Below are 24,528 nucleotides of genomic sequence, written 5' to 3'. Positions count from 1 at the left end.
AGTGAAGTAGACACTGCCTTCTACGATAAGATGAGTGACAAACATTACTTGTGACAAAAACAAGAAAATATCTTCAGGCAGTTGATACCTTGCTTGTTCCATTCTTCTCAGTGCATGACTATGTTGTTAATTCGCTCTTTTTATTGTGCCATAAAGGAGAGTTTATAACCCGCTCCTTCTCCGCAACGCCAGATCTTAACCGTGGAAAGAAAACGGAACAAGTGTAATTGATAGTTGGTGGTGGAGAGTGCTTTGGTTTTTAGGTAGAGCCTGGGCAGCTTATTCGCTGCTCTGCTAGGCATACTGTATTGGAGTATGGACTTGAAGCCCCGCCCACTGTCCGACTATATTTGTCATTGGCTTGTTTCTTTGCCCTCGTAAATGCTGGCTTCTGATTCGTTAAAAGGCTTGTTAGTCCCTCCTTAGCACTGCCTTGTCTTCATTTGTAGCCTTGCTTTCACAGGTGTTTTTACAAAAAAAAGTGCCTCGACTTGACAAACAAATGCTTTTTTTGGTAAAATCGCCCCATACCGCGCTTTCACTTTAATAGGAGCATGGACCTTTCTTTAGACACGGCTCATCTAAAGAAAGGGGCGTGGCCTCTATTAACATGAAAGCACAGCATGGGCCGCTTGTAAAGAACAAGCATTTGCAATGCACAGGTCTCGCATTTTAAAACTTTGACCTATTGATATTGTAAATGACAATGCCTTTCATTATAGCAGGTTTTTTTAAACACACAAATAAAAGTCATTGTCATTTACAATGCCAATAGCTCAAAATATCTCAATAGCGAGACCTATTTCATTGCAAATACTTGTTTGGAAATTAAGGCAATTTATTTGTAAGAGAATGGGGTCATAAAAAACTTTCTATATTTATCCAAACAGGACGACCTATGCCTGCTGTAGTGTCGTAAAGTCCTAGAGTGAAGCGGCATAAAGTACAGTGGTGCAGAGTAGGTTGGCGCAGAGTGCATTGGTTTTGAGTAAAGTAGTGTTGACTGCATTGGCGTAGGGTGCAGTGACGTAAAGTAGAGTTGTGCAGAGTAGCTTACAGTTGCGTAGAGTTCAATAGCGTAGAGTGGAGTGGTGTGTAGTAGAGTAGTGGCAAGGAGAACAGTGGTGTAGAGTACAGTGGAATAGAGTAGATTGTGTCAGAGTACAGCAAAGTGGTGTAGAGTGGAGTAGTGCAGTTTAGAGTGGAGTGGTGTATGGTAGAGTGCAGAGATATAGAGTAGCCAATAGTGCAGTGGCATAGAGTGGAGTCATGTAGAGTGTAGTGGCGTAGAGCGCATTGATGCAGAGTGGAGTATTGCAGAGTACAGTGCATTTGCATAGAGTGCAGTAGTGTAGAGTAGAGTGGTGTTGAGTTCAGTGCTGGAGTGCAGTTTTGCAGAGTGGAGTGTCGTAGAGTACAGGGACGCAGCATAGAGTGGCGCAGAGTGCACTGACGTAGAGCACAATGGTGTAGAGTGGCATAGTGTGGAGTGGTGTATCAGACAGTGGCATATAGTGCAGTGGCATAGTGTGTTGCAGAATAGAGTATAATGGGGTAGATTGCAGTGGTGCAGAATAGTTGAGATGGAGTGCAGTAGCCTAGAGTGTATTGGTTTTTAATAAAGTGGTGTAGTGTGCATTATCATAGGGTAGAGTGGTGCAGAGTGGAGTGCAGTGGTGTAGAGTGGTGCAGTTAGAGTGCGGTGGCACAGAGTGGAGTAGAGTAATGTAGAGTGTAGTGGCATAGAGGACATTGTTTCAGAGTAGAATGAACTGGCGTAGAGCGGAGTGATGCAGGGTAGAGTGTAGTGGCATAGAGTAATTGCATAGAGGTGCAGTGACACTGAGTGCATTGTTACAGAGTTGAGTGACTTTGAGGAGAAGGGCCAAGACTGGAGTGGTGTAGAGTGCAGTGATACATGGTAGAGTGGGGTTGAATGCACTGGCATAGAGTAGACAGGCGCACAGTAAAGTGCAGTGGTGCACAGTAGATTAGAGTGACATAGACATGAAATCATAGACGTCCAGCAATGTCACAAGCTGCACTCTTGATCTTGCACTCTGTAAACCCACATCTGAAAGAGACCATTAGTTATAGATTCCTTACATTAGAATTTCCCCCAGGCATCAGACTGGATCCGGAGAAATGTTTCCTTAGCAGTACCACGGCGCATCGGTAGGTGGCGACGGTCGACTCCACGTCTGCCGTTGGCGTCGTGGTCGCCGGGATGACGTTGTGCTGTCTACTTAGAAGCCTCCCCTGTGCGCTGACGTCATTTCTTTCTTTTTCCGTGCCAGCCAGCGCAGATCCAGAGAGAGCGTGCGCTGTACTCACTTTTTGACTAAATCTTTTTCGACTTTTGTCGACCTCTTTTTTGATTCTTCGAACTCCTGGTTCCACAAGGGATGTCCCATCGTCGGTCTGGCTTCAAGCCCTGTGACTCCTGTCATAAGTTGATGTCGGTCACCGATCCGCACCTTTGGTGACTGAAGCGCGACCACGATCCTAAGTCGTGCTCCGACTGCCGGGCCAGGAACCTAAAGTCTTTGCTGGAGCAGTCCCAAAAGCTTTTGGAAACCCAGCAGTCCGCTCAGTGCCGCTTGAGGTCCCCGTCGAGAGGAAGGTCACGGGACCGGTCACGGAGTCCTCACCATTCCTCTTTCAAGTCTTCGCACTCCTCCGGTAAGTCGAAGCACAAGAAGAAGCATTGTCGCTCTTCACCTTCTCCCTGTACGTCGGCCGATACGACTTGGACCCTGAGCGTCGACTCTCTCTGGCTCCTTCCTCGGAGCCCACTGGGACAGCTCCGCGCTTCCCTCCCTTTCCCGGAGACGGAGCGTCCCCTGCCCAGCTTGAGCTGCACGGACTCGGTTGGGGGCCATAGGCTTTCGATGCCGGCGGCTCCAGCGCTGCAGGATCCCCAAGGATCCATGCCTGGATCCGAATCGGTGCCAGTCAACCTCACGGTACCTTCCCCGGCGCCGATTCCAGCAGCGATGCCCCCGATGCCGGTTGTGCCCCCAACCAGCGTCAACACCAGCTTTCCCCCCGACATGGACACGAGGCCGGACTGATGTCACTCGACGCTGGTACCGGCGCCGGGGGGGGTACACTTGTACCGCTGTTCATCCCTGATGTTTACTACCGCCCTGAGTGGCAGCCAGAGGAGGGTGAGGAGGACTGGGAGGGGTCCATTAACCCTTTAGCAGACCAATTTGAAGAGCCGGACTGGCGAGAGGAGTTGGGTGATGCCAGTGGTCTGGATACTTCCCCAGATCTTGGTATGCTTACCCCCCTACCGTGGCTATGGAGGAGGGAGCTTCTTACGCAGTGGTGTTGCGTAGGGCGGCTGAGGTCTTGGGCCTTGAGCTTCCTACGGTGGCTGTCTGGACCAACTTCCTCACTTAGGTGCTTCAGCCAACAGCGGCCTCTTTGGAGCCCCTACTGCCTTTTAATGAGGCCCTCACTGACATCCTTCTGGGCACTTGGTCCAAGCCCATCACAGGGGCTCCTGTAGACAGGATGATTGCCCGACGCCACCAGTCGGCCTCAGGAGACCCACTTTCCTCTCCCAACACCCGACCCCTGAGAGCTTGGTGGTCCAAGCCTAATCCTCTAAAGGTGCGTTCCCTAGATTGGGAATCCAGGAAGCTGGGCCATCTTGGGAAGATGTTTTCAGTGGTCAGTGAACACCGCATGTATATTGGGCTGTTACACACACACGGTGTGGGATACGGTTGCGCAAGTGCTGCCACAGTGCCTGGAGGAGGCCAGGGCCGTGCTCACCCGCCCCACTGCGGAGGATCGAGACGCAGCAAAGTTCACCATCTTGTGTGGGCTGGATACCGCCGACTCGCTGGGTAGTACGGTTTCTAGGTCGGTAGCTACGCCTGGCTGAGAATGTCTGGCTTTTCTGGGGATGTCCAATCTACCCTTTTGTACAAGCCCTTTGATGGCCGTCGCCTGTTTGGAGACAAGGCGGACAATGCGCTCTAGCGCCTCAAGAACTCTAGGGCCCCAGCCAGATCCTTGGGCCTCGCAGCAACTTCTCGCCCCATGCAGTCTGCCTTTCTCCCCTTTCGTGGCTAGGGAAGGGGTGCCCCACCACTTGCCACCCAGAGCCACGGAGTTGCGCAAGCTACTCAGCCTCTGCATGGTCGGGGAAGTGGGACCCACCATTTTGGGTTTGGGGGCCAGTCCACCAAAGACCCCCTGCAGCAGCCTCCAAACCTTCCTAGTCTCTCCTTCCAGGGCCACCAGTTGCCAGTGGGCTGCAGGATCTGCCATCACCTCCCCTACTGGCACAACATCACGTCGGACAGGTGGGTTTTGCAGATAGTCCGAAGGGGCTACTCCCTCCCCTTCAAGACTACCTGTGAGACCGGCCTCGTGGCGTGGGCCCTCCCGACCAGCAAGTCACCCTACAAACACGCCGAACCTCGTGGGCACGGCCTTCCGGCCTCCGTGGACCAACATCCCGAGGGCCGACCAGATCCCCAACACGCATGCTCGGCCGAGGGAGAACGAAACCCCCCCCAAACCAGACCGAGAGGCGCCGACTCTGTCACACCTCTGGCCTCTTCCCTGAGGGAGGTTTCGATCGGCCACCAGGCCCCCGGTGAGTGGGCGCCTCTCCTGCTGGGCGTCTGGAGTCCCTCCCGGACACATCTGAACAGATCAAGGGGCTGAGCGACAGGAAACCCCGACACACCGCCCCCCAGGCACGAGACCCCTCTCCGTGAGGACTCCGGACTTCAAAGAGGAGGGGGAGTATAACAAGGGGTGCTGAAGGGACTAGAGGCAGAGAAGACCTGGACTGACGAGAGCCTGCTGACCTGGTCGCGGCTCGATCGCTCACCGAACATAAGAACGCTATCCGAACTCCGAAACCATCTGAGCCCTGCTGACGCCGTCGTGGCTCCCCGAACTCTGAACCATCTGAGCCCTGCTGACGCCGTCGCGGCTCCCCGAACTCTGAACCATCTGAGCCCTGCTGACGCCGTCGCGGCTCCTCGAATTCTGAACCATCTGAGCCCTGCTGACGCCGTCGCGGCTCCCCGAACTCTGAACCATCTGAGCCCTGCTGACGCCGTCGCGGCTCCTCGAATTCTGAACCATCTGAGCCTTGCTGACGCCGTCGCGGCTCCCTGAACTACGACTCTCCGGTGCCTGCTGAGTGACTCGCGGCCCGCTCCTCCAAGAGAATCGGCAGTGATTGCCGAGAGAAGCAACATCCCCTCAGCTCGAGGATTGAGAGCTGTGCGCCGGATACCCCGCAGAGACACTGATTGAAAGACTGTCCCGCTACCCCTTTTCCCATCATCACAAGATCGCTGCCGCTTGTGGCATTAATTCTGCACCTGCCTGCCGGATCATAAAGATCCCTGACAACTACCGATAAAAGCCTATTGCCTTATAACGACCTACTGTGTGGTGTCCCTCTATCCGAAGAGAGAGTAAGCGCAGCGCGTGCGATCCTAGGTGCGAGACCCTTCCAGGAAGGGCCTCCCTGCTCTTGCTCGGCCTAATTCTAGGAAAGGTGGGCCTCAGGGTGGTCAGGAACCCATTCCGCAGCCTCCCCGGGGAACGCCTTCCAACATTTGGTGGCAGGCGACGGGATCCGAGCCAACACCTAGAGATCGTGCAGTAGACGGTTTACGCACCACCAAGAAGAATGGAAGGAGAAACTTCCCTAGGTGCCGCAGGCACCAACCCAAGCACGGCATTTCAAAAGGACCAGTTAGAATCTTATACGCACCGAGAACTGAAACAATTTTGCAAAGACTTTGGAATCGCTACCACCGGACTAAGCACGAAAGAGGACTTCCAGGGGGCATTAAAAACCTGGGTCGAGGCAGAAACTCCCCGGTCACAAGCAGAAGGAGAGCACCCCAACGAACCACGAAGCAGCCCGGGGAGGAACGGCGCCCCCGAGGGGGGCCTATCCCCAGAGGAACTAGCGGACCGAGAAAGAGGTCGCAACCACGAACTGGAACTAGCAAAACTAAAAATTGAAGGAGAGATAAAACTGGCTGAGAAAAAACTGTCAGTAGAACAGTTACGCCTACACGGAGAACTAGAGGAAAAGAAACGACAGAGAGAACACGAAGAAAAACTCCAACTAGAGCACGAACGTAGCCTAAAAGAAATCGAGCTCAAGGCCAAGAGGGCGGAGGCCCGACCCTCAGAAACCCAACCCATCTCCTCCACCGTGGAACCAAAGGTCCACATCCCCAAAGATGTGGTGAAGGAATACTATAAGAACGACGATATTCAGCAATGGTTCAAGGCCTACGAAGTCGCCATGACCTCCCACCGAGTCCCGTAGAAAGACTGGGGGGCTGGGCTGTGGGGCCGGTTCCTGAGCGAGGGGAGAGATACCCTGCTGGACCTGCCCTCCACCGTGATGAACTCCTACAGTCACATGAAAGAGGCCCTGGTAGCCAGATATGGGCTCACCCCTGAAATGTACCGGCAACGGTTTAGAGACTGCAAAAAGATACCCGGTACTACATGGGTGGAGTACGTGAACCTTTACAGCCGGGCCTTGGACGGATGGATCAAGGGCAGCAAGGTCTCCACTTTTGAGGAGCTGTTCGACCTCATCGCATGGGAGCACTTGGCCGCTAATTGCTTCGTAGAGCTGCGCCAGCACCTCCTGGACAGCAAACTCACAGACCCTCGGAAACTGGCCGTTGAGGCTGACCGGTGGGTGAACACCCGGACCTCCCGGGGCCCCGTGGGGGACTACGGTCGCCACAGTCAGGGACCCCCCGCCAGAGGGGCGGAGGGAACTAAGGCCGGCCAAGGGAGCTCCCGGGGGGATCCCCGCTCAGCCCTCCCAGAGGACAATCTCCGCCCTTTCCAGCTCCGCCTCCAGCCAGCACCGGGCCACCAGGGAGGCCGGGGCCCCGAGTGAGGATCACCTGCTTCCGCTGCCAACAGACCGGACACTATGCCAGCGACCCCCAGTGTCCCCTGTACCAGCGGACCGCCACCACCACCCCGCCGGCTCGACAGATGGCCTCTGTAGCCCTGGGGGAAGAGATGGAAGACTCTGAAGAATGGGAACCAGCCGCCATGGCCTTGGTCTCCCTAGGGGACCGGGAGATGGTCCCCGGAACGCCCCTGCCCGCCAACACGAAGAAGTACCGACAGCAGGTGACGGTCAACGGTCACCGCATCGAGGGGCTCCGGGACACGGGGGCGAGTGTCACGGCGGTCCATTGTCACCTGATTTCCGAGGATCAGATCCTGCCTGACGCCTTTTGCCACGTCATCTCATCAGACAATTCCGAGAGCCTCTGCCGGATGGCCCTAGTCCCCTTCGAATGGGGGGGAGTCACCGGCAAGTTAAAAGTAGCGGTCCGAACCTCCCAGCCCGTGGACTGCCTCCTGGGCAACGACCTGGAGAACTCCCCGTGGGGACAAGTGGAACGAAGGGCCCACCTCGAGATGATGGGCCTACCCGAGTGGGTATGCGCCACCACGCGCTCGATGACTCTCCGGGCGCCTCCCTCCGAGGGGGGAGAGGCCATGCCCCTGAACACTGCTACCGTCCCCGAGAGCCAGGATACACCACCAGAGGCCAACGACTCCCTTCTGGACGAACCAACCGCTCCCGGCGAAGAATCCGGGCCTTCCGACCCCGAAACCCTGACCAAACTCGGGGACTTGCCAGAACTGGCCCCGTGGCCCTGCGAAGGGGGCCCCTCCCGTGAACAATCCACCTGCCCGTCCCTCCTTGGACCCCGACAACAGGCCGAGGCCCAAGCAGCAGGCGACCGGACTGGCACCCACTGGGTATACTGGGAGAACGTACTGCTGTACAGTGAACAGAAGTCAGCCGAGTTGGGATCAGCCCGAGTACTAGTAGTACCCCTACGCTTCCGAAGTCTTCTCCTGGGCCTGGCCCATGATGTACCCCTGGCCGGACACTTAGGCCAAGATAAGACCTACCAGCGACTCGTCACCCACTTCTATTGGCCCAAGATGCGAGCAAATGTGGAGGCCCACTGCAAGTCCTACCCCACGTGCCAGGCCAGCGGAAAGAGTGGGGGCAAGCGCAAGGCTCCGCTCCAACCCTTCCCTGTCGTCAGTACCCCTTTTGAGCGGGTAGGAATCGACATTGTCGGACCACTGGACCCTAAGACCGCCCAGGGCCACCGGTTCATCCTCGTCCTGGTGGACCATGCCACCCGTTACCCCGAAGCCATCCCTCTCCGCACCGTAACGGCCCCCGTGGTGGGCCGGGGCTTGATGGGGATCTTCTCTCGCATGGGGTTCCCCCGCGAAGTCGTGAGTGACCGGGGTACGAACTTTATCTCCCGATATATGAAGTCCCTCTGGCAGCAGTGCGGAGTATCGTACAAATTCACCACCCCGTACCACCCCCAAGGAAACGGCCTAGTCGAGCGCTTTAACAAGACACTGAAAGGGATGATCATGGGCCTCGAGGAACCCCTACGCCGGAGGTGGGACGTCCTCCTCCCATGTCTCCTGTTCGCCTACCGGGAGGTTCCCCAAAAATCCCTGGGATTCAGCCCATTCGAACTACTATATGGACACCCCGTCCGAGGACCCCTGAGCCTGGTCAAGGAGGGGTGGGAAGCAACCCCCCGGGGGACCCCTCCAGACGTGTTCCGATACATCTTGGCGCTCCGCAACCAGACCCGAAAATTCAGGGAACTCGCAGAAGCAAACCTCGAGGCCAGTCAGGACGAGATGAAGCGCTGGTATGACCAGAATGCTACGTTGGTCGAGTTTCAGCCAGGCCAACAAGTCTGGGTCATGGCCCCGGTGAGACCCTGCGCTCTCCAGGATAAATGGACTGGGCCCTTCAAGGTGATCGAGCGGAAGAGCCAAGTCACCTATCTCATCGATATGCAGTCCCCGCGGAACCCCCTCCGGGTTCTCCACGTGAACCGCCTCAAGCCCCACTTTGTGCGGACCGAATTAAGTCTACTCCTGGCCACCGACGATGGGGCCGAAGAAGACACCGAGCCCCACCCAGACCCCCTGGGGGCGAAGGAAACCGATGGATCCGTGGAGGGAGTGAGACTGTCGACCGCCCTCACAGCCCAACAGACCGACGACTGCCGCCAGCTACTAGGGCAGTTCGCGGATCTCTTCTCCCTGACCCCCGGGGTCACCAGCTGGTGTGTCCACGACGTGGACACCGGAGACAGCCCGCCCGTGAGACATCGGGCCTACCGGGTCCCTGATCGGGTCCGGACCTGCATCCAGACCGAGGTGGCAAAGATGTTAGACCTTGGGGTGATTGAACCCTCCGACAGACCCTGGGCCAGCCCGGTAGTCCTGGTTCCGAAAGCGACTACCCCGGGTGTTGCCCCCGAGCTGAGATTCTGCGTGGACTACCGAGGCCTCAATGCGGTCACCCGAGCAGACGCTCACCCTATCCCCCGTGCCGACAAACTCATTGACCGCCTTGGGGCCGCCTGCTACCTCAGCACCTTCGACCTGACCAGTGGGTACTGGCAGATTGCCCTCACCGAGGGAGCCAAGGAGCGCTCCGCCTTCTCCACCCCGGATGGGCACTACCGCTTTAGGGTGATGCCGTTCGGAATGAAAAACGCCCCGGCCACCTTCCAGCGGCTGGTGAACAGGGTCCTGGCCGGACTAGAGGGGTTCAGCGCAGCATACCTTGACGACATAGCCGTCTTCAGCTCCCAATGGACCGAGCACCTCCAGCACCTCCGTCAAGTCCTGCTGGCTCTACGCCGGGCCGGCCTCACCATCAAAGCTAGCAAATATCAAATTGGGCACGGCTCCGTAACTTATCTGGGGCACCAGGTGGGGAGTGGGCAGGTCGCCCCCCTCCAGCCGAAGATCAACGCCATCTTGTCCTGGGAACCCCCTGCAACCCAAACGGAAGTCCGAGCCTTCCTGGGCCTCACTGGCTACTACCGAAGGTTCATTAAAAACTATGGCAGCATCGCAGGCCCTCTCACAGAACTAACCTCCAAGAAACACCCCAAGAAAATACACTGGACTCCCGCCTGCCAGAAGGCGTTCGACACCCTAAAGGCCGCAATGTGCGCGGCTCCAGTACTCAAAGCACCCGACTACGCCCAGGAGTTTGTGGTCCAGACGGACGCCTCAGAACACGGCATCGGGGCAGTCTTCTCACAGTACGACGACAAAGGCATAGCTCAGCCCATAGCCTTCATCAGCCGAAGGTTACTGCCCCGAGAACAGCGGTGGAGCACGATTGAACGAGAGACGTTCGCCGTAGTCTGGGCTCTCAAAAAGCTACGGCCCTACCTGTTCGGAACACACTTCCGAGTGCAAACAGATCATCGACCCCTGCGGTGGTTGATGCAGATGCGAGGGGAAACCCCCAAGCTGCTACGCTGGTCCATCTCTCTCCAGGGGATGGATTTCACTGTGGAACACCGCCCCGGGACTGACCACGCCAACGCGGACGGCGTGTCCCGATTCTTCCGCTTCAGCGAGGAGAACTCCCAAGTGGATGGGTAGTTCTCCCCGCCTTTCAGCTGGGGGGGGCACGTGTGAGACCGGCCTCGTGGCGTGGGCCCTCCCGACCAGCAAGTCACCCTACACAAACACCGAACCTCGTGGGCACGGCCTTCCGGCCTCCGTGGACCAACATCCCGAGGGCCGACCAGATCCCCAACACGCATGCCCGGCCGAGGGAGAACGAAACCCCCCCCCCCCAAACCAGACCGAGAGGCACCGACTCTGTCACACCTCTGGCCTCTTCCCCGAGGGAGGTTTCGATCGGCCACCAGGCCCCCGGTGAGCGGGCGCCTCTCCTGCTGGGCGTCTGGAGTCCCTCCCGGACACATCTGAACAGATCAAGGGGCTGAGCGACAGGAAACCCCGACACACCGCCCCCCAGGCACGAGACCCCTCTCCGCGAGGACTCCGGACTTCAAAGAGGAGGGGGAGTATAACAAGGGGTGCTGAAGGGACGAGAGGCAGAGAAGACCTGGACTGACGAGAGCCTGCTGACCTGGTCGCGGCTCGATCGCTCACCGAACAGAAGAACGCTATCCGAACTCCGAAACCATCTGAGCCCTGCTGACGCCGTCGCGGCTCCCCGAACTCTGAACCAACTGAGCCCTGCTGACGCCGTCGCGGCTCCCCGAACTCTGAACCATCTGAGCCCTGCTGACGCCGTCACGGCTCCTCGAATTCTGAACCATCTGAGCCCTGCTGACGCCGTCGCGGCTCCCCGAACTCTGAACCATCTGAGCCCTGCTGACGCCGTCGCGGCTCCTCGAATTCTGAACCATCTGAGCCCTGCTGACGCCGTCGCGGCTCCCTGAACTACGACTCTCCGGTGCCTGCTGAGTGACTCGCGGCCTGCTCCTCCAAGAGAATCGGCAGAGATTGCCGAGAGAAGCAACATCCCCTCAGCTCGAGGATTGAGAGCTGTGCGCCGGATACCCCGCAGAGACACTGATTGAAAGACTGTCCCGCTACCCCTTTTCCCATCATCACAAGATCGCTGCCGCTTGTGGCATTAATTCTGCACCTGCCTGCCGGATCATAAAGATCCCTGACAACTACCGATAAAAGCTTATTGCCTTATAACGACCTACTGTGTGGTGTCCCTCTATCCGAAGAGAGAGTAAGCGCAGCGCGTGCGATCCTAGGTGCGAGACCCTTCCAGGAAGGGCCTCCCTGCTCTTGCTCGGCCTAATTCTAAGAAAGGTGGGCCTCAGGGTGGTCAGGAACCCATTCCGCAGCCTCCCCGGGGAACGCCTTCCAACACTACCTCTCCCCCCATGCCACCAACACTCCATTGCATGTTGGAGGATCATTTGGCCCCTCTCCGCCAGGAATTTACCGCTCTCTTGGCCAAAAGTGCTATCGAACGCATCCCTGTGCCAGAAGTAGGTTGTGGTTGCTACTCCCACTACTTCTTGGTACCCAAGAAGGACAAAGGCCTGCATCCTATCTTAGACCTCAGGAGCGTCAACCGCTTCTTCCGCAAGGAGAAGTTCAAGATGTTAACCGTGACTCAGGTCTTGTCTGACCTCAACCCTGGAGACTGGATGGTAACGTTGGATGTGCAGGATGCTTACGTTCACATCCCCGTCTTGCTGCCCACCAGCGTTACCTGCGGTTCACGGTAGGCCATGAGCATTTTCAGTTTCCCGTGCTCCCCTTTGACCTTCCCAGCGCCCCTCGGGTGTTCATAAAAGTGATGGCGGTGGTCGCAGCTCATCTGCGCAGATCAGGGGTTCCAGTCTTCCCATTATCTCGACGACTGGCTGTTGAAGACGGGTTCACCCCAAGCTGTTGTCTCCCACCACCAGACTACGGCGAACCTCCTGCATTTGCTGGAGTTCTCAGTCAATGTGCCGAAGTTGCACCTGATTCCCTCCCAAAAGCTCCTTTTCAACGGAGCGGTTCTGGACACAGCGCAGTTTTGTGTCCATCCTCCCGAGCAGCGAGTTATGGATATTCGGGCTATGATACCGATGTTTCAGCCTCTATCTCGAGTTTCGGTGAGAATAACTCTGAGGCTGCTGGGCCTCCTGCATCCTGCTAGTGGACCATGCCAGGTGGCATATGCGGTCTCTGCAGTGGGACCTGAAGTTTCATTGGGTGCAGCATCAGGGGAATCTTTCCGTTGTCGTCCAGATCGCAGAAGGTACTGCACGTCAGTTGCAGTGGTGGCTCACAAACCAGGATTGGGTCAACGGCAGATCCCTCTCCCTTCACCATCCAGAGTTTACGGTGGTGACAGATGTCGCTCCTGGGACGAGGCGGCCACATGGGAGAGGCGGAAATCAGAGGCCTCTGGTCTCCGGCGGAGTCCAGGCTTCACATCAACCTTCTGGAGCTCCGGGCGATCCGTCTTGCACTGAAGGCATTTCTTCCTTGTCAAAGGAAGAGTAGTGCAAGTGTTCACGGGCAACACGACCGCCATATGGGATTGCAACAAACAGGGCGGGGTGGGGTTGTGGAACCTTTGTCAAGAGGCTCTTCACCTTTGAACATGGCTGGAACATCAGGGCATGTCCCTGGTGGCTCAACACCTGGCAAGTTTTCTGAACAGACGAGCTTAGTGGTGCAAGGTCTCTCTCAACAGTGGGGAGAGCCTTGGTTAGATCTGTTCGCCACCAAAGAGAACGTGCACTGTCTTTGTCTTTGCGTTGGAATTTCCAAGGCGACACTTGCTTGGCAACGCTTTTTGTCGCGAGTGGAATTGCGGCCTCCTGTGCGGGCCTTTCCGCCTGTACCACTTCTGCCTAGAGTGCTGAAGAAGATCAAGTACGATCGGGCCCAAGTCATTCTTGTGGCTCCGGAATGGGCACGAAGAGTCTGGTACGCCGAGCTCTTGAGTATGGCCATCGAACCTCCGATCAGGCTGCCTCTTCAGGAGGATTTTCTGTCGCAGCAACAGGGGGCGGTCGACCAGCGGAACCTGTCCAGTCTCCACCTCCTTGCGTGGAGAATGAGCGGCGTTGAAATATTTCAACCTTCCTCCTGAAGTCTGTAATGTCATCTTGGCAGCCAGACGTCCCTCTACTAAAATGGTATACGCCTGTAGATGGAACACATTTGTGGCATGGTGCATAGCAAAGGCTGTGGATCCCCTTTCTACCCCTCTTTAAGAGGTTCTCCTCTTCATTCTTTATTTGGCACAGCAGGACGCTGCTCTGGGCACTCTTAAGGGTTATTTTTTGGCCATTTCGGCCTTTCTTTGCCTTCCTGATCAGCCTTCTCTTTTCAAGTCCCCGTTTGTTAACAGATTTCTGACGGGCATTACTCATCTCTCTCCTCCTCCTTTCGTAATGCCCCATTGGAACTTGAATCTTGTCCTCACTTTTCTTATGTGTGCTCCCTTTGAGCCACTACATAATTGTCCTCTTCGTCTCCTTACTTTGAAGACTGCTTTCTTGCTTGCCATCACCTCTGCTCGCATGGTGAGTGAGCATCAGGCCTTATCTTCCAAACATCCCTTTTGTGGCTGTTCATCTGGACAAAGTGGTTCTTCGCACTAGGCCCTTTTTCTGCCCAAAGTGGTTACCTCTTTCCACATAGGTCAGACCATCACATTGCCCTCCTTCTTCCTTACTCCGCACCCTTCCAAAGAGGAGGAGAGACTCCACTGTCTTGACCCAAAACGTGCGCTGTCCTTCTACCTTGACCGCACTAAAGATTCCTGGGTGGATGATCAACTCTTTGTGGGTTATGTGGGCGCCAAGAAGGGTCGGGCAGTGCATAAGCGTACCATCTCTGGATGGGTTGTCCTATGCATCAAGATCTGTTATTCTTTGGCTAAAAAGGAACCTCTGCGCCCACTTTACCAGGGTGACGGCAGCCACTAATGCTTTGGGACATGGAGTTCCGTTGAATGACATCTGCCAGGCAGCCACGTGGGCATCCCTGCACACGTTTACCAAACATTACTGTCTGGACAGCCATGTCCGAAGCGTCGGCTTTTACAGCCGTTCTGTTCTCCAGGACTTCCTGGTGTGAGCTTCGTTTGCAGACCCACCTCCGGGGTTGGTATTGCTGGGGTATCTATTCTAAGGTAAGGAATCTGTCACTAACGTGTCTCTTTCAGATGAACAAGTTATTTACCTTCAGTAGCAATGTATCTGTAACAGAAGTACATTAGTTATAGATTCTTTACCGTCCCATCCATCCTCCCCGTTCTGTAAACTGACTTCTAGGGATAGAGACTCCCTTCCAGGGCCCTAGTTTTGTGCACCAGTGGTCAGTGTCTTGCATGGCTCTGCGCTTCTGGCATGGAAAGTCGTGTCAGAAATGACGTCAGTGCACAGACACCGCGACGTCATCCCGGCGACCACGATGCCAACGACGGACGCGGAGTTGACCTACGCCACCTACGATGCACAAGGGTATTGCTAAGAAAAAAACTCCGGATCCAGTCTGACGCCTAGGGGTAAGGTAAGGAATCTATAACTAATGTATGTCTCTTACAGATACATAGTTACCGAAGGTAAGTAACTTGTTCTTTAATCTAAGCTTGCCTACTTGTGCTTATCCCTGTATATAATCCTAAAGCCGACCAACGTCCATTGTAATTGTGGTCTATTTTAAGATGTAACGATAGTGTCTTGCTCTGAGAGATTAGTAGGTAGCTGCTTTGTAGGTAAAGGGTAGTTGTGGCCTCGGGTGTCCGCTGTAAAAGGTCTCTAAGTAGGCTCGGCTACGGCACAGACCAGCACAGCCAGCTTTCTGTGTAGCATCAGTGTGCTTCCAGGCACCTTTCATGAAGTTTTTAAAAGTATCTCATGACGCTGTAGGCACAGATAACTGCGCCCCAGATGGCAGTCAATGGGTGAGACGGTCCATACCTCAGGAGCAGCCCACTAAATGTAGGTTGTGCGTTCAAGACGGACACAAACATACTTGCCCCTATGTAAACGCTGGAGGTCTGAGGACAGAAACTCTCGCTTTTGGTTTAAGCCTCCTGAAAGCAGTGGGTACATGACCCATGTATGTGTCTAAGGCCGAACCAGTGACCATCCACCCTTGCTTATGCTCCTGAAGCTTGCACACCATCCGTGACTCATTTTGTGTCTTTTCCCTCTTGCAGGCTCCTTCTTCGAGGCCCAGCAGGGGGAGATGTCAGCAGCCCAAGGAGACAACTCGGACTTGGCCTCACCCATGTCGCCCCGTGCCAGCAAGAGCCGGATGTCCATGAAGCTGCGTCGATCTTCTGGCTCTGCCAACAAGTCCTGAGGGTCCTCCGGTCACAGCAGCTGTTGTGGTCCTACCTGTGTAGCACTGACTCCTGCAGCCCTTGCCCCCAAGGTGTGCCATCATACAAGCTTCCGCCGCTGCAACTCCGAGTGATAACTTATGAACTTTATCAATTGCACTGGGAGATTTTATAATGTCATATTTTAGAACGTTTTCTTGTTTTAAATGCACACAGAAGCTCGTTTCACATTGCTGAATAGAGGATTGCATAGGAAGAAGCCGCTTGTGTTGGCGGTTCATCCAAGTGAACTTGATGCTCCGCCTCTCAGGACTTTACTTGCCCTCACGGTTGCCTGTCACTTCCTTAATCAGAGTCCCGCTGCACCCGGAGACCTGAGCAAGATGGTGTCGTTTTTTTTCAATTATTATTTGTGAATGTCGTGTCCTGGAGGATGTCGGGCCATTTTTGTGATGTTGACCAAGAAGGGGATGACGTCTGTATGGGCTGACCTACAGAGTGGACATGGCTGTAGCAGCGTCTCAAGCACTGATCCTGTAGCCCTCTGCCAACATATTGGCCACTTCCTGCCTCACCACCAGAGCCTCGACGTGGAGCTTCCAGACATAACCCTACCAGGGAGATGGAGTACAGATACCACAGTCTGCTGCCGCCACCTAACCCCAGCATGGATTCAATGCAAGTTCTGCTGGTTCCTTGTGTGTTTCATAAGCCCGATCACCTTCCTCTGTCGCGCAGCCCTGGCATTGTCATGTGCTTGTCATCTTCGTCTAGTACATCCCCATTGGTCAGAGCACAGTCACCTCCGTCTCCTGGATCCCCAGGGTAGTCGGAGTATTGTACAACCCTACTGTTGTCACTGCCAAGACTTCCTGTCGTCCATGCATCCCGTATCCCCTTCATGTCTCACACATTCTGAATGTCCTCTGAGTTCTCTCACCTCCCAAGCTCAAAAATCTCAACCATTCTCCACAAACTGACACAATTTTCAGTATCGGCCAAGACCGGTGCAGACTACGAGGTCTTCTATATCTCCCGCATCCCACTCCTCTCAGTAAGCACTGCCACCTTCCAGTGTGAGCAGCGTATCACACATTGTTTAGTCTCACCTTCCAGTGTGTGCAGCGCCTCTCGCTTTGTGTAGTCTCACCTTCCAGAGTGAGTAGGTCGTTTCACACATCCCAGGGGTCTTCTCCGTGGTTCTCCATTCTTTTTATCGCCAATCCCTTGCACTTCTCTACTGGCTCGCATTCCCACTGTGTCCTTGTCTTGTAGTCCAAGTATCAAACATCCCTGCTGCTTCTTGAGTCCTGGTACATTTCAGACCCCCACCTCCTGGCTCTTCTCCATGATTCCTTGAAGCTCATATAATTTTATTTTGTTTTTAGGCATTTCCATTTTCTTTTTAAAGTGATATTCCAAAGTGCATTCCAGTGTCTGACCACCAGGCATTGATTTGATTGTGTGAAATTATGTCCGGCCCTTGTTCTGTAGACTAAGCGACTCGGTGTGTCCATGGCTCTCTTCTCTCATCTGCTGGTAGCACTGACATGAATGATTGTATCCATGTTCATCTGCCTTGCTACATGTACATGTCTTTTTCTGTTTATCATTGGGAGTGAGGGGAATATGTGTCTGTGTGCATGGGTGGGGAGGCAGTGTCTGGCCTGCTCTACGTGTCTGCATGTACCTTTTCCTTGGGGGTGTGTGTGTGTGTGTGTGTGTGTGTGTGTGTGTGTGTGTGTGTGATCTGTAAGCTCTCAGAGAGGCTGTCATCTGCTATTTGTTGGTCTGTTTTTGGTTATTTCTACATGGGTTTATCTGTAGGGATCTGTGTAATGCATTATTTCTGCCCAAGGAAAGAAGCCTATTATGAGTGACCAGTCAGTGCTGCCTTCAGCTAATTGAATGGCATTTACCCCCTGTGCCAGTACATGTAATCAGGCATGGGTGACGTGAAGTGGTGTCCAGTACATGTGGCCGGTCAGCAGTGCTCGCTACATGAGGTCTGATGTCAGTGATCTGTCAGTGATTGACAGCCCTCGTGTGGTATATGTGGTCCGGCACTGGAACCTGGGACATGTGGCATGGCTTCTGTGTCATGGAATTGTCACAAGTCGCATGTGTAAATATACCCTCTTGGGTTAATATTGGACTGTAAATCTCTGTTGTCTACTCATGTGGTATCTACAGGTGTGTAAATGGATACGCCATATTATTTAATATCCAATAAAAGTGTTCCCACATCTCTGCTGTTCTGCGTACTAATGCTCATCTAAACCATGTTTCTCTCCAACTCGGACTGTACAGCCCTGGTTTCTGCTCACATTTTATTTACACTTCTGTACAGATTGACTCCCATCTTTGTATCTCATAAAGGGAAATGCCTTTAACCTCTCGGGACACATGGGGTATCTAACAAATCAGGGGATTCAAAATGCCTGTCTCATAACCTGTCACTTAAGAAATCTTGTTGGTAAAAGGGGTATTAGTTGAAGTTGGTATAGAGGCCTTCTTTGCCCTCATTGATGTCCACGATGTTGGTGCCACAATGCAAGGGTCACAAAGCTGATTATAAGAGGAGGCCTTGGTGAACAAGTCTTCAGCCCCTAAGGGCAGCTCCTCTGTTGTTCATTTAACCTGATTTCTTCAATTAATTCCGTCCACTACCAGTAAGAAAAGCTCTGACATAAATATTTGAATTACACCAGATAGTATACCCGTTGTAAGAAATGATCCTCCGCTTCTTGAGTTCCACAGGTTTATTAGTCATCAACAACAGGGCACAACTGTCACATCCTAGAAGCTGCAGCAGCTGACCTTCGGCAACACATTCTGCTATCTCCTAGGTAGCCAGAAGGAACCCAGAACCCAACATTCTACTAAGAAGAGACTACAACACTTCTCCCCTCCCACAACAAGGACAATAAATTAAAAAACTGGAAAACAAAGTAGTAACAGCTGTGAATAAAAACACAAAAATATGATAAATGAAATCACAATATGGATGAAACAACAATATGTAAAAGAACAAGCTATATACAAGTAATCAGGAAAGGGGTCCTGGTTTTAAGAGGAAAGGTTACAGGATCGGTGTAGTACAGATCTTTCCCCAAATACAAAACATACTAAGACATTACATAATCATTGTGATGGAATGTTCTTTTCCTAATGCGAGATGCCCTTCTCATCCCAGGAGAACTACTTTATGGCGATGGACAACTTGCACTGTCTCCACTCACATTCCCATCATTCACTGTCTGAGCCAGCTGTGATATACTCCAAATGTCTCCACCCTCCTAAACCACAACATTCTTCCAATCCAACAGAAGGGACCAAGCATTCACCCCGATAAATCACCTTACCGACTCTCTTCGGTTTCATATTTCACAACCTTTTCACCTTCTCTGGCACATCTTTCCTGGAGGGTCAATCGTTTACAACAAAACCTATAACTTGTTTCCACACTTTATCTTTAGAAACCTCCGACTTCCATTCCTCGAGTTAAAGCAAAGCTTCCTCTATGACCCATAACACAGGCAGATCAGAAATTACCACAACTGGTTTATCCAATGGAAGCTGGGACATCTTTCCCACCAGGAAGATGTTCTGCACGAAAATTGTATTCAACTAAACTCTCCACCTGACGTTCTATCCTGAGAGTGGCGCCATCAATGTTTGTGCAAGTGAAAATGTTTACCAAAGGTGTATTGTCAGTCCTCTATATGAAAGATAGGCCCCAAAGCAATTTTTAAATGATTACTAGTCCACATGCATGCTATTGCCTCTCTCTTGATTACCGAATATTTCTCCTCAGCACCTTTCAATGACCGAGAAGCAAACGGTATGGGCTTCTCGTCACCATTCGTCCCTTGTGATGAAACTGCCCCTAAACCCTTAAGGCTTGCATCACTTGTAAGTATATTTCTCTTAGTACATCACAATATGCCAAAGATGGCATTTTACCAATCTCTCCAACTTTAGCTTCTCAAAAGCTTCCTTACATTCTTCTTAACTTTCTCATGCTTGTGAGAGAAGGAGACTCTGTTCAACTGTAGTAAGACACTCATTCATCTGAGACCAGTTTTCCAGCAAGAACTGCAGCTTGGTGGAAGTATCCTCCATGATGGGGTGAAGTGCCCTTATCTCTTCTAGCAGTACTTCAAGGGAAACCGGCGAGGGAGCATTTGTTGAAGAAGGTGGATCCTTCTTGAGTCTTTTGCTAGTGACCTTACCATTTGTAGAAGCACTTGCGTTTAAAGAAGGGGAGGCTTTAGAAGCAGAAGCAAGCAAGTTTTCCATCTTAGAAAATTCAGAGAAAATGCTAGAGTTCTTAATGAACGTATGTGTGATACATGGCGTAGAAGGTCCCAATTTCCTCAATTTTCCCATGAATAAAAAAAAAAGACACAAAGATAATACACTAAGACGTATTAATACTGAAAACTGGTGAAGACAAAGCTACATCCTGTGGAAAAATGTTAATAAATGGGTCACAACAGAGTTCAGCACAGGCAGTCTTTTTTTCATCGCTGTAGAATGACTAAGACGAATTGCCCTCCTTGAAGACCTTAACAGTTATAATTTTCCCCTTTTCAGAAATAAAAAGCCTGTATGGGGTCTGGAAACACATCAGGTGAATATACTCCGCAGCATATAATCCCCTGATCCAAAGCTTCTTTTAGGCACAACAGCAAGGGCAAAGTAAAAAAACAGAGTCCAACAAAAATGTATTACTAGCGGGACCAAAGGAGTCAAGATATTGGTGATGAGTAAAAAAAAAAAAAAAAAAAATGACTTCCAGAACACATTTCACCAGGAGCCAAGCCGGAAAGAGCAACCACCAGCCATGAAGAGACTTTCATAAGCACAGAAAGTTTGTAAAAAGAGGCTTTATGAGACTAAGAGCCTCATGTAACTGAGTGCCCAAACTTCCAGAAAAAGAAATAACTGATGCGAATGTGTGTTTTAATTCTCCTCACCGGAGCCGGAGTATAACTTCATAAACGGGAAGCTGCATTCAAGATGGCGGTCGCGCTCGGCACATCAGAAATGCCGAGTGCGCCGCATTGAATATCGATGTAATTAGGCAACAATGACTCGCAGAATAAGGGCAGCGCAGGTCAGGGCATCCTCTGACGTCCACAACAATTCACCAGATAAAGAAGGTGAGCCACATTCTGTGGATATCACGGCCCGCCTCGGAGAGCGCTACCCGAACGCCGACATTTACGTCGGGCGCCAAGCTACGCCCCCTTCCTTCCAATCTTCTGACCAAACAAATGTCACAATTTTCTTAAGAAGTGATCTAATGGGTTGCACGACACTAGCAAACGTGGATACATTTATAGTAATACTCCGCCAAACCAAGAAAAGACCTTACTTGTCACTTGCACCTTCACAATCTGATTCGTGATCTAAAACGCTTGACGAATACCATCCCCAGATACAGTGTGACCCAAATAAGTTACAGAACACACCCTGAACATACATGTATCCCTTTTTATTGTGAGCCCATTCTCTCTCCATCTGGTCAACACTTGGTTTAGCGTCAGATCATAGCTCTCTATCCTTACCTTAAACCAAGATATCATCCTGAAAAAACATAATACAATTGATACCCTTGAGTATTTCCATCATCACCCTTTGGAAACAGGCGGCTGCCGAGGTCAACCAAAAGGCATCTTTATAAACCTGAAAGCCCCAACTGGAGGAACAAAAGATGCAAGAGCACTTGAATCCTCATGAAGAAGCACCTGATTATAGGCAGAGGACAAATCCATAACACTTACAATATTGTCTCCCTTCAGCATTGTTAAAATCTTGGGTATATTGGGTAAAGTTTGATGGTCTACGCAGATGCATTGAGTCCTTATATCTACACACATTTTTATTTTTGTGCCATTATACTTGGGAGCCAACACCACAGGTGCAAGCCATTCAGACCCTTCAATTCCTTCAATAACACCCCTGCGTAACAATTTATTCACCTCTTCGTGTAGTGGTTGCATCATTAAATTTGCATACTATTTTTGCATTCTCTTACAAAATAATTTTCTGCTTAACATTTTTCAAAAGTTTGAATTCTTCTCTAAAGACTTCTGCAAAGTCCTTCAAATCGCTATCATCACTCAAATTGGCAGCAAGTAACACCTGATCAAGAGAGTTCATATTTAAAAAAATCTCGCTTGTCACCAACCTGAAAAATTGTCACCTCTTTTTACCACATAGATTTTTCCAACACTCTCTCTACCGTTAAACTTAATATTCAGCACAGTATAACCAATAAGGTCAGTTTTTATTCCACCATACCCTTATGGGTTTATATCTGGAGGTACCAAGGTTATATCATCAGTTCCAAAGATATTCTTCCAGTTCTAATCATCCACCAATGTAAAGGGTAACCCAGAGTCTGCAAGCACGGGCGCCACCTTCTCCCCAATTAGTACATCACATTCTGGCATAACAGCTGGTCCACTATCTATCAAATTATTCACCTGACTCCCATCAGAGGCTAACTACAAAACAACCTAGACACTTTTTTCAGGAAGAACTTAATTCGCCACATTACCCTTGAAATTCTTGCAGATCTGAGCAAAATAACCTTTCTTACCACAACTTGTACAAAAAGAATTGTGTGCATAACAATTTGGTCTATTAGATAAATGGTTAATGCTTCCACACTTTCAACATTTCAACTTGGAGTCTTTGTTCAAACACCCATTCACCTTTTGGGTTTTATTCCCAATTTTTTGGATATCTTTCTTGTCACTGAGTTTCTCAGTTTCCCATTTTCCCTTTACTACTCTAGCAACTGAGGTTGTAGTGGAGAGACTCCTTTCTCTAACCCATCCTGACGTATGTGCAATGCTTTCTACAATGTCAACTGCTTCCTTCAAAGAAGGGTTTTTAGCCAACAGCTTTTCCTGAACCCTTTGTTCATTAGTGCAACACAGCAATTTTCGTGAATCTGTGAGCTCACTGCATTCACAGGTCCTCAAAGAGTCTTTAGAGAGGCTACACAGTTGCCACCTTTCTCCTCCTTTGCTTGCACTCCTGTGAAGAATTTGCCTTTGTATTACAACATTAATGTGAGGCCCAAAATGTTTTCCAACATTGCCACAGACATTCGGGACACATCCCTGGGTTCTCCTTTTCCATTATCGATAGCAGTTTCATCAAGACTCCTATAGATGTTACACCCCTCAATACCCAAGTTGTGAAGCTAAACACTCTGCTTCCTTGCAGGAGAAAATTCTTCCCCTCGATTGCTATGATGTAAGACTCAAGCAATCGCTTCCACTTAATCCATGACAAAAGTGGTTCTCCTGACTCCAATAGGAACTGAGGAGGTTGTGACATTTCCAATCGAAGCCATGACTTGAACACCCTAAGGAAGGAATTGCACATAGCTAACTAGAATAATAAACTAAAACAAGAAGTTGACACAATAAGTTAAATCAAGAAACGAACACAAAAGATTAAAATGAAAATGTACATGAAAAACCATCAGTAGAATCAGTATTATATCTTCATTCAGCCATAAGACATTTGAACAAGAAGCTTTCCACAAGCAATGCAAAATCAAGCTTCCTCTGCCAGGTTGTGATCTCAGACAGCGAGATTTACTTGTCTCTACCTTCAAAACAGTTAATTATGTTGTATCTTGACTCTGATGTTATTCTAGCCCTGCCAATGGAATCTTGTTGTAATGACATAACATCGAATGTTGGGAGTGAAATACTCACAGTTGGCTGTGCTGAGCAGCATGCTGGCTGCTCCTGGTGGGGTCTTGATGGGGTTTTGTTCTAATCTTCTTGTGATCTTGTAACTATCCTGAACAAACCTCTCTGAACCACCTTAACCTGCGTGCACTTGATCACCACAATTTTTGGCGACGAGGATGGGATACGAACCCACGCCTGCAAAGCTACTTTGAAGCCAGTAGAAAAAACTGTTGCGCTTCAATTTCAAATCAAATTACTGCTCGCGCACGTTACCTTATCGATGGTGTCGCGTGGAGCAGTTGTGGAATCTCTCATGACGTTTTCGTTGTCAGGCAGTCTCCAATGCAGCCTCTTGACGTTTTGCAGCAGGAGCGTCCTTGGAGCCACCCGGCGTGTGTCTTCTGTGCGTGCCACCATTTTGGAGTTGGAAGATGCAAGCATACATTATTGCCTGTTAACGTCCGTGGTGTGTTTTTTCCTGCCAACCACTTTGTTCCATTTCAGTAAAGCTGATCGTGAGTTGAATGTCTTCAGCAGCGTCGCGATGTTAGTTTCCTCTTTGATCAACATGGATTTGTTGTACTTCCATTCAAGCACCTCTACAGTCTTGTCTAGTTGGTCGCTTTTCCTTCCAAAAGTATTTTGCTGTACTGTCCCTCAAGTAAGTGCTTCTACTGTTGGGTTTGGCTCAAGGACTTAGTTTCTAGTACTTGGAACGTTACCTTCGTTCTCTGCAATCTTTCTGTCATGTTTATTGAGCTACAAGCAGTCCGTGGAAAAGACGCTTCACAACCTATTCTTCACAGGTTATAAAAGTGAGACTGTGTTCGTCGAGACAGTGTTTTGGTCAGACTCTGCATTTTTGTTTACATATTAACTTTGACCACACATGTCATAAGTTATGCATGTTCTCCAACAGTGACATTTGTTTTCCAGGTGATTCATGTGTTAGCACTTCTGCTTCTACTACTAGTCAACAAGGGACTTTTTATATGCCAGCTGATATTTTTTTATTTGCTAAGTTTACAGCTTAACTTGTATTTTCTTTCAGGTTACTTCAGGGTACACTAGTGCGGGTGACATGTCTTTAGTCTTCACAGTTTTACC

The 24,528-nt window shown here is 51.2% G+C and overlaps 1 protein-coding gene across 9 annotated transcripts in view; it reads left to right on the top strand.

The window, feature by feature from the left end:
• The window catches only part of RALGAPA1 (Ral GTPase activating protein catalytic subunit alpha 1), a 717,351-nt gene extending 699,409 nt beyond the window's left edge, over positions 1–17,942 (top strand). For all 9 annotated transcript variants that reach the window (XM_085627452.1, XM_085627453.1, XM_085627449.1 and 6 more), the window contains one exon: positions 15,569–17,942. In XM_085627452.1, the coding sequence (XP_085483578.1) occupies positions 15,569–15,714 (146 nt within the window). In that variant the 3' untranslated portion in view covers positions 15,715–17,942. The remainder of the gene's footprint in view (positions 1–15,568) is intronic.
• The last annotated feature ends 6,586 nt before the right edge of the window (positions 17,943–24,528 follow it).

The sequence above is a fragment of the Triturus cristatus genome, chromosome 9 (genome assembly GCF_964204655.1).
Source record: "Triturus cristatus chromosome 9, aTriCri1.1, whole genome shotgun sequence".
In the NCBI taxonomy this organism is placed as follows: domain Eukaryota; kingdom Metazoa; phylum Chordata; class Amphibia; order Caudata; family Salamandridae; genus Triturus; species Triturus cristatus.
This window is presented reverse-complemented; position numbering and strand designations above follow the sequence as displayed.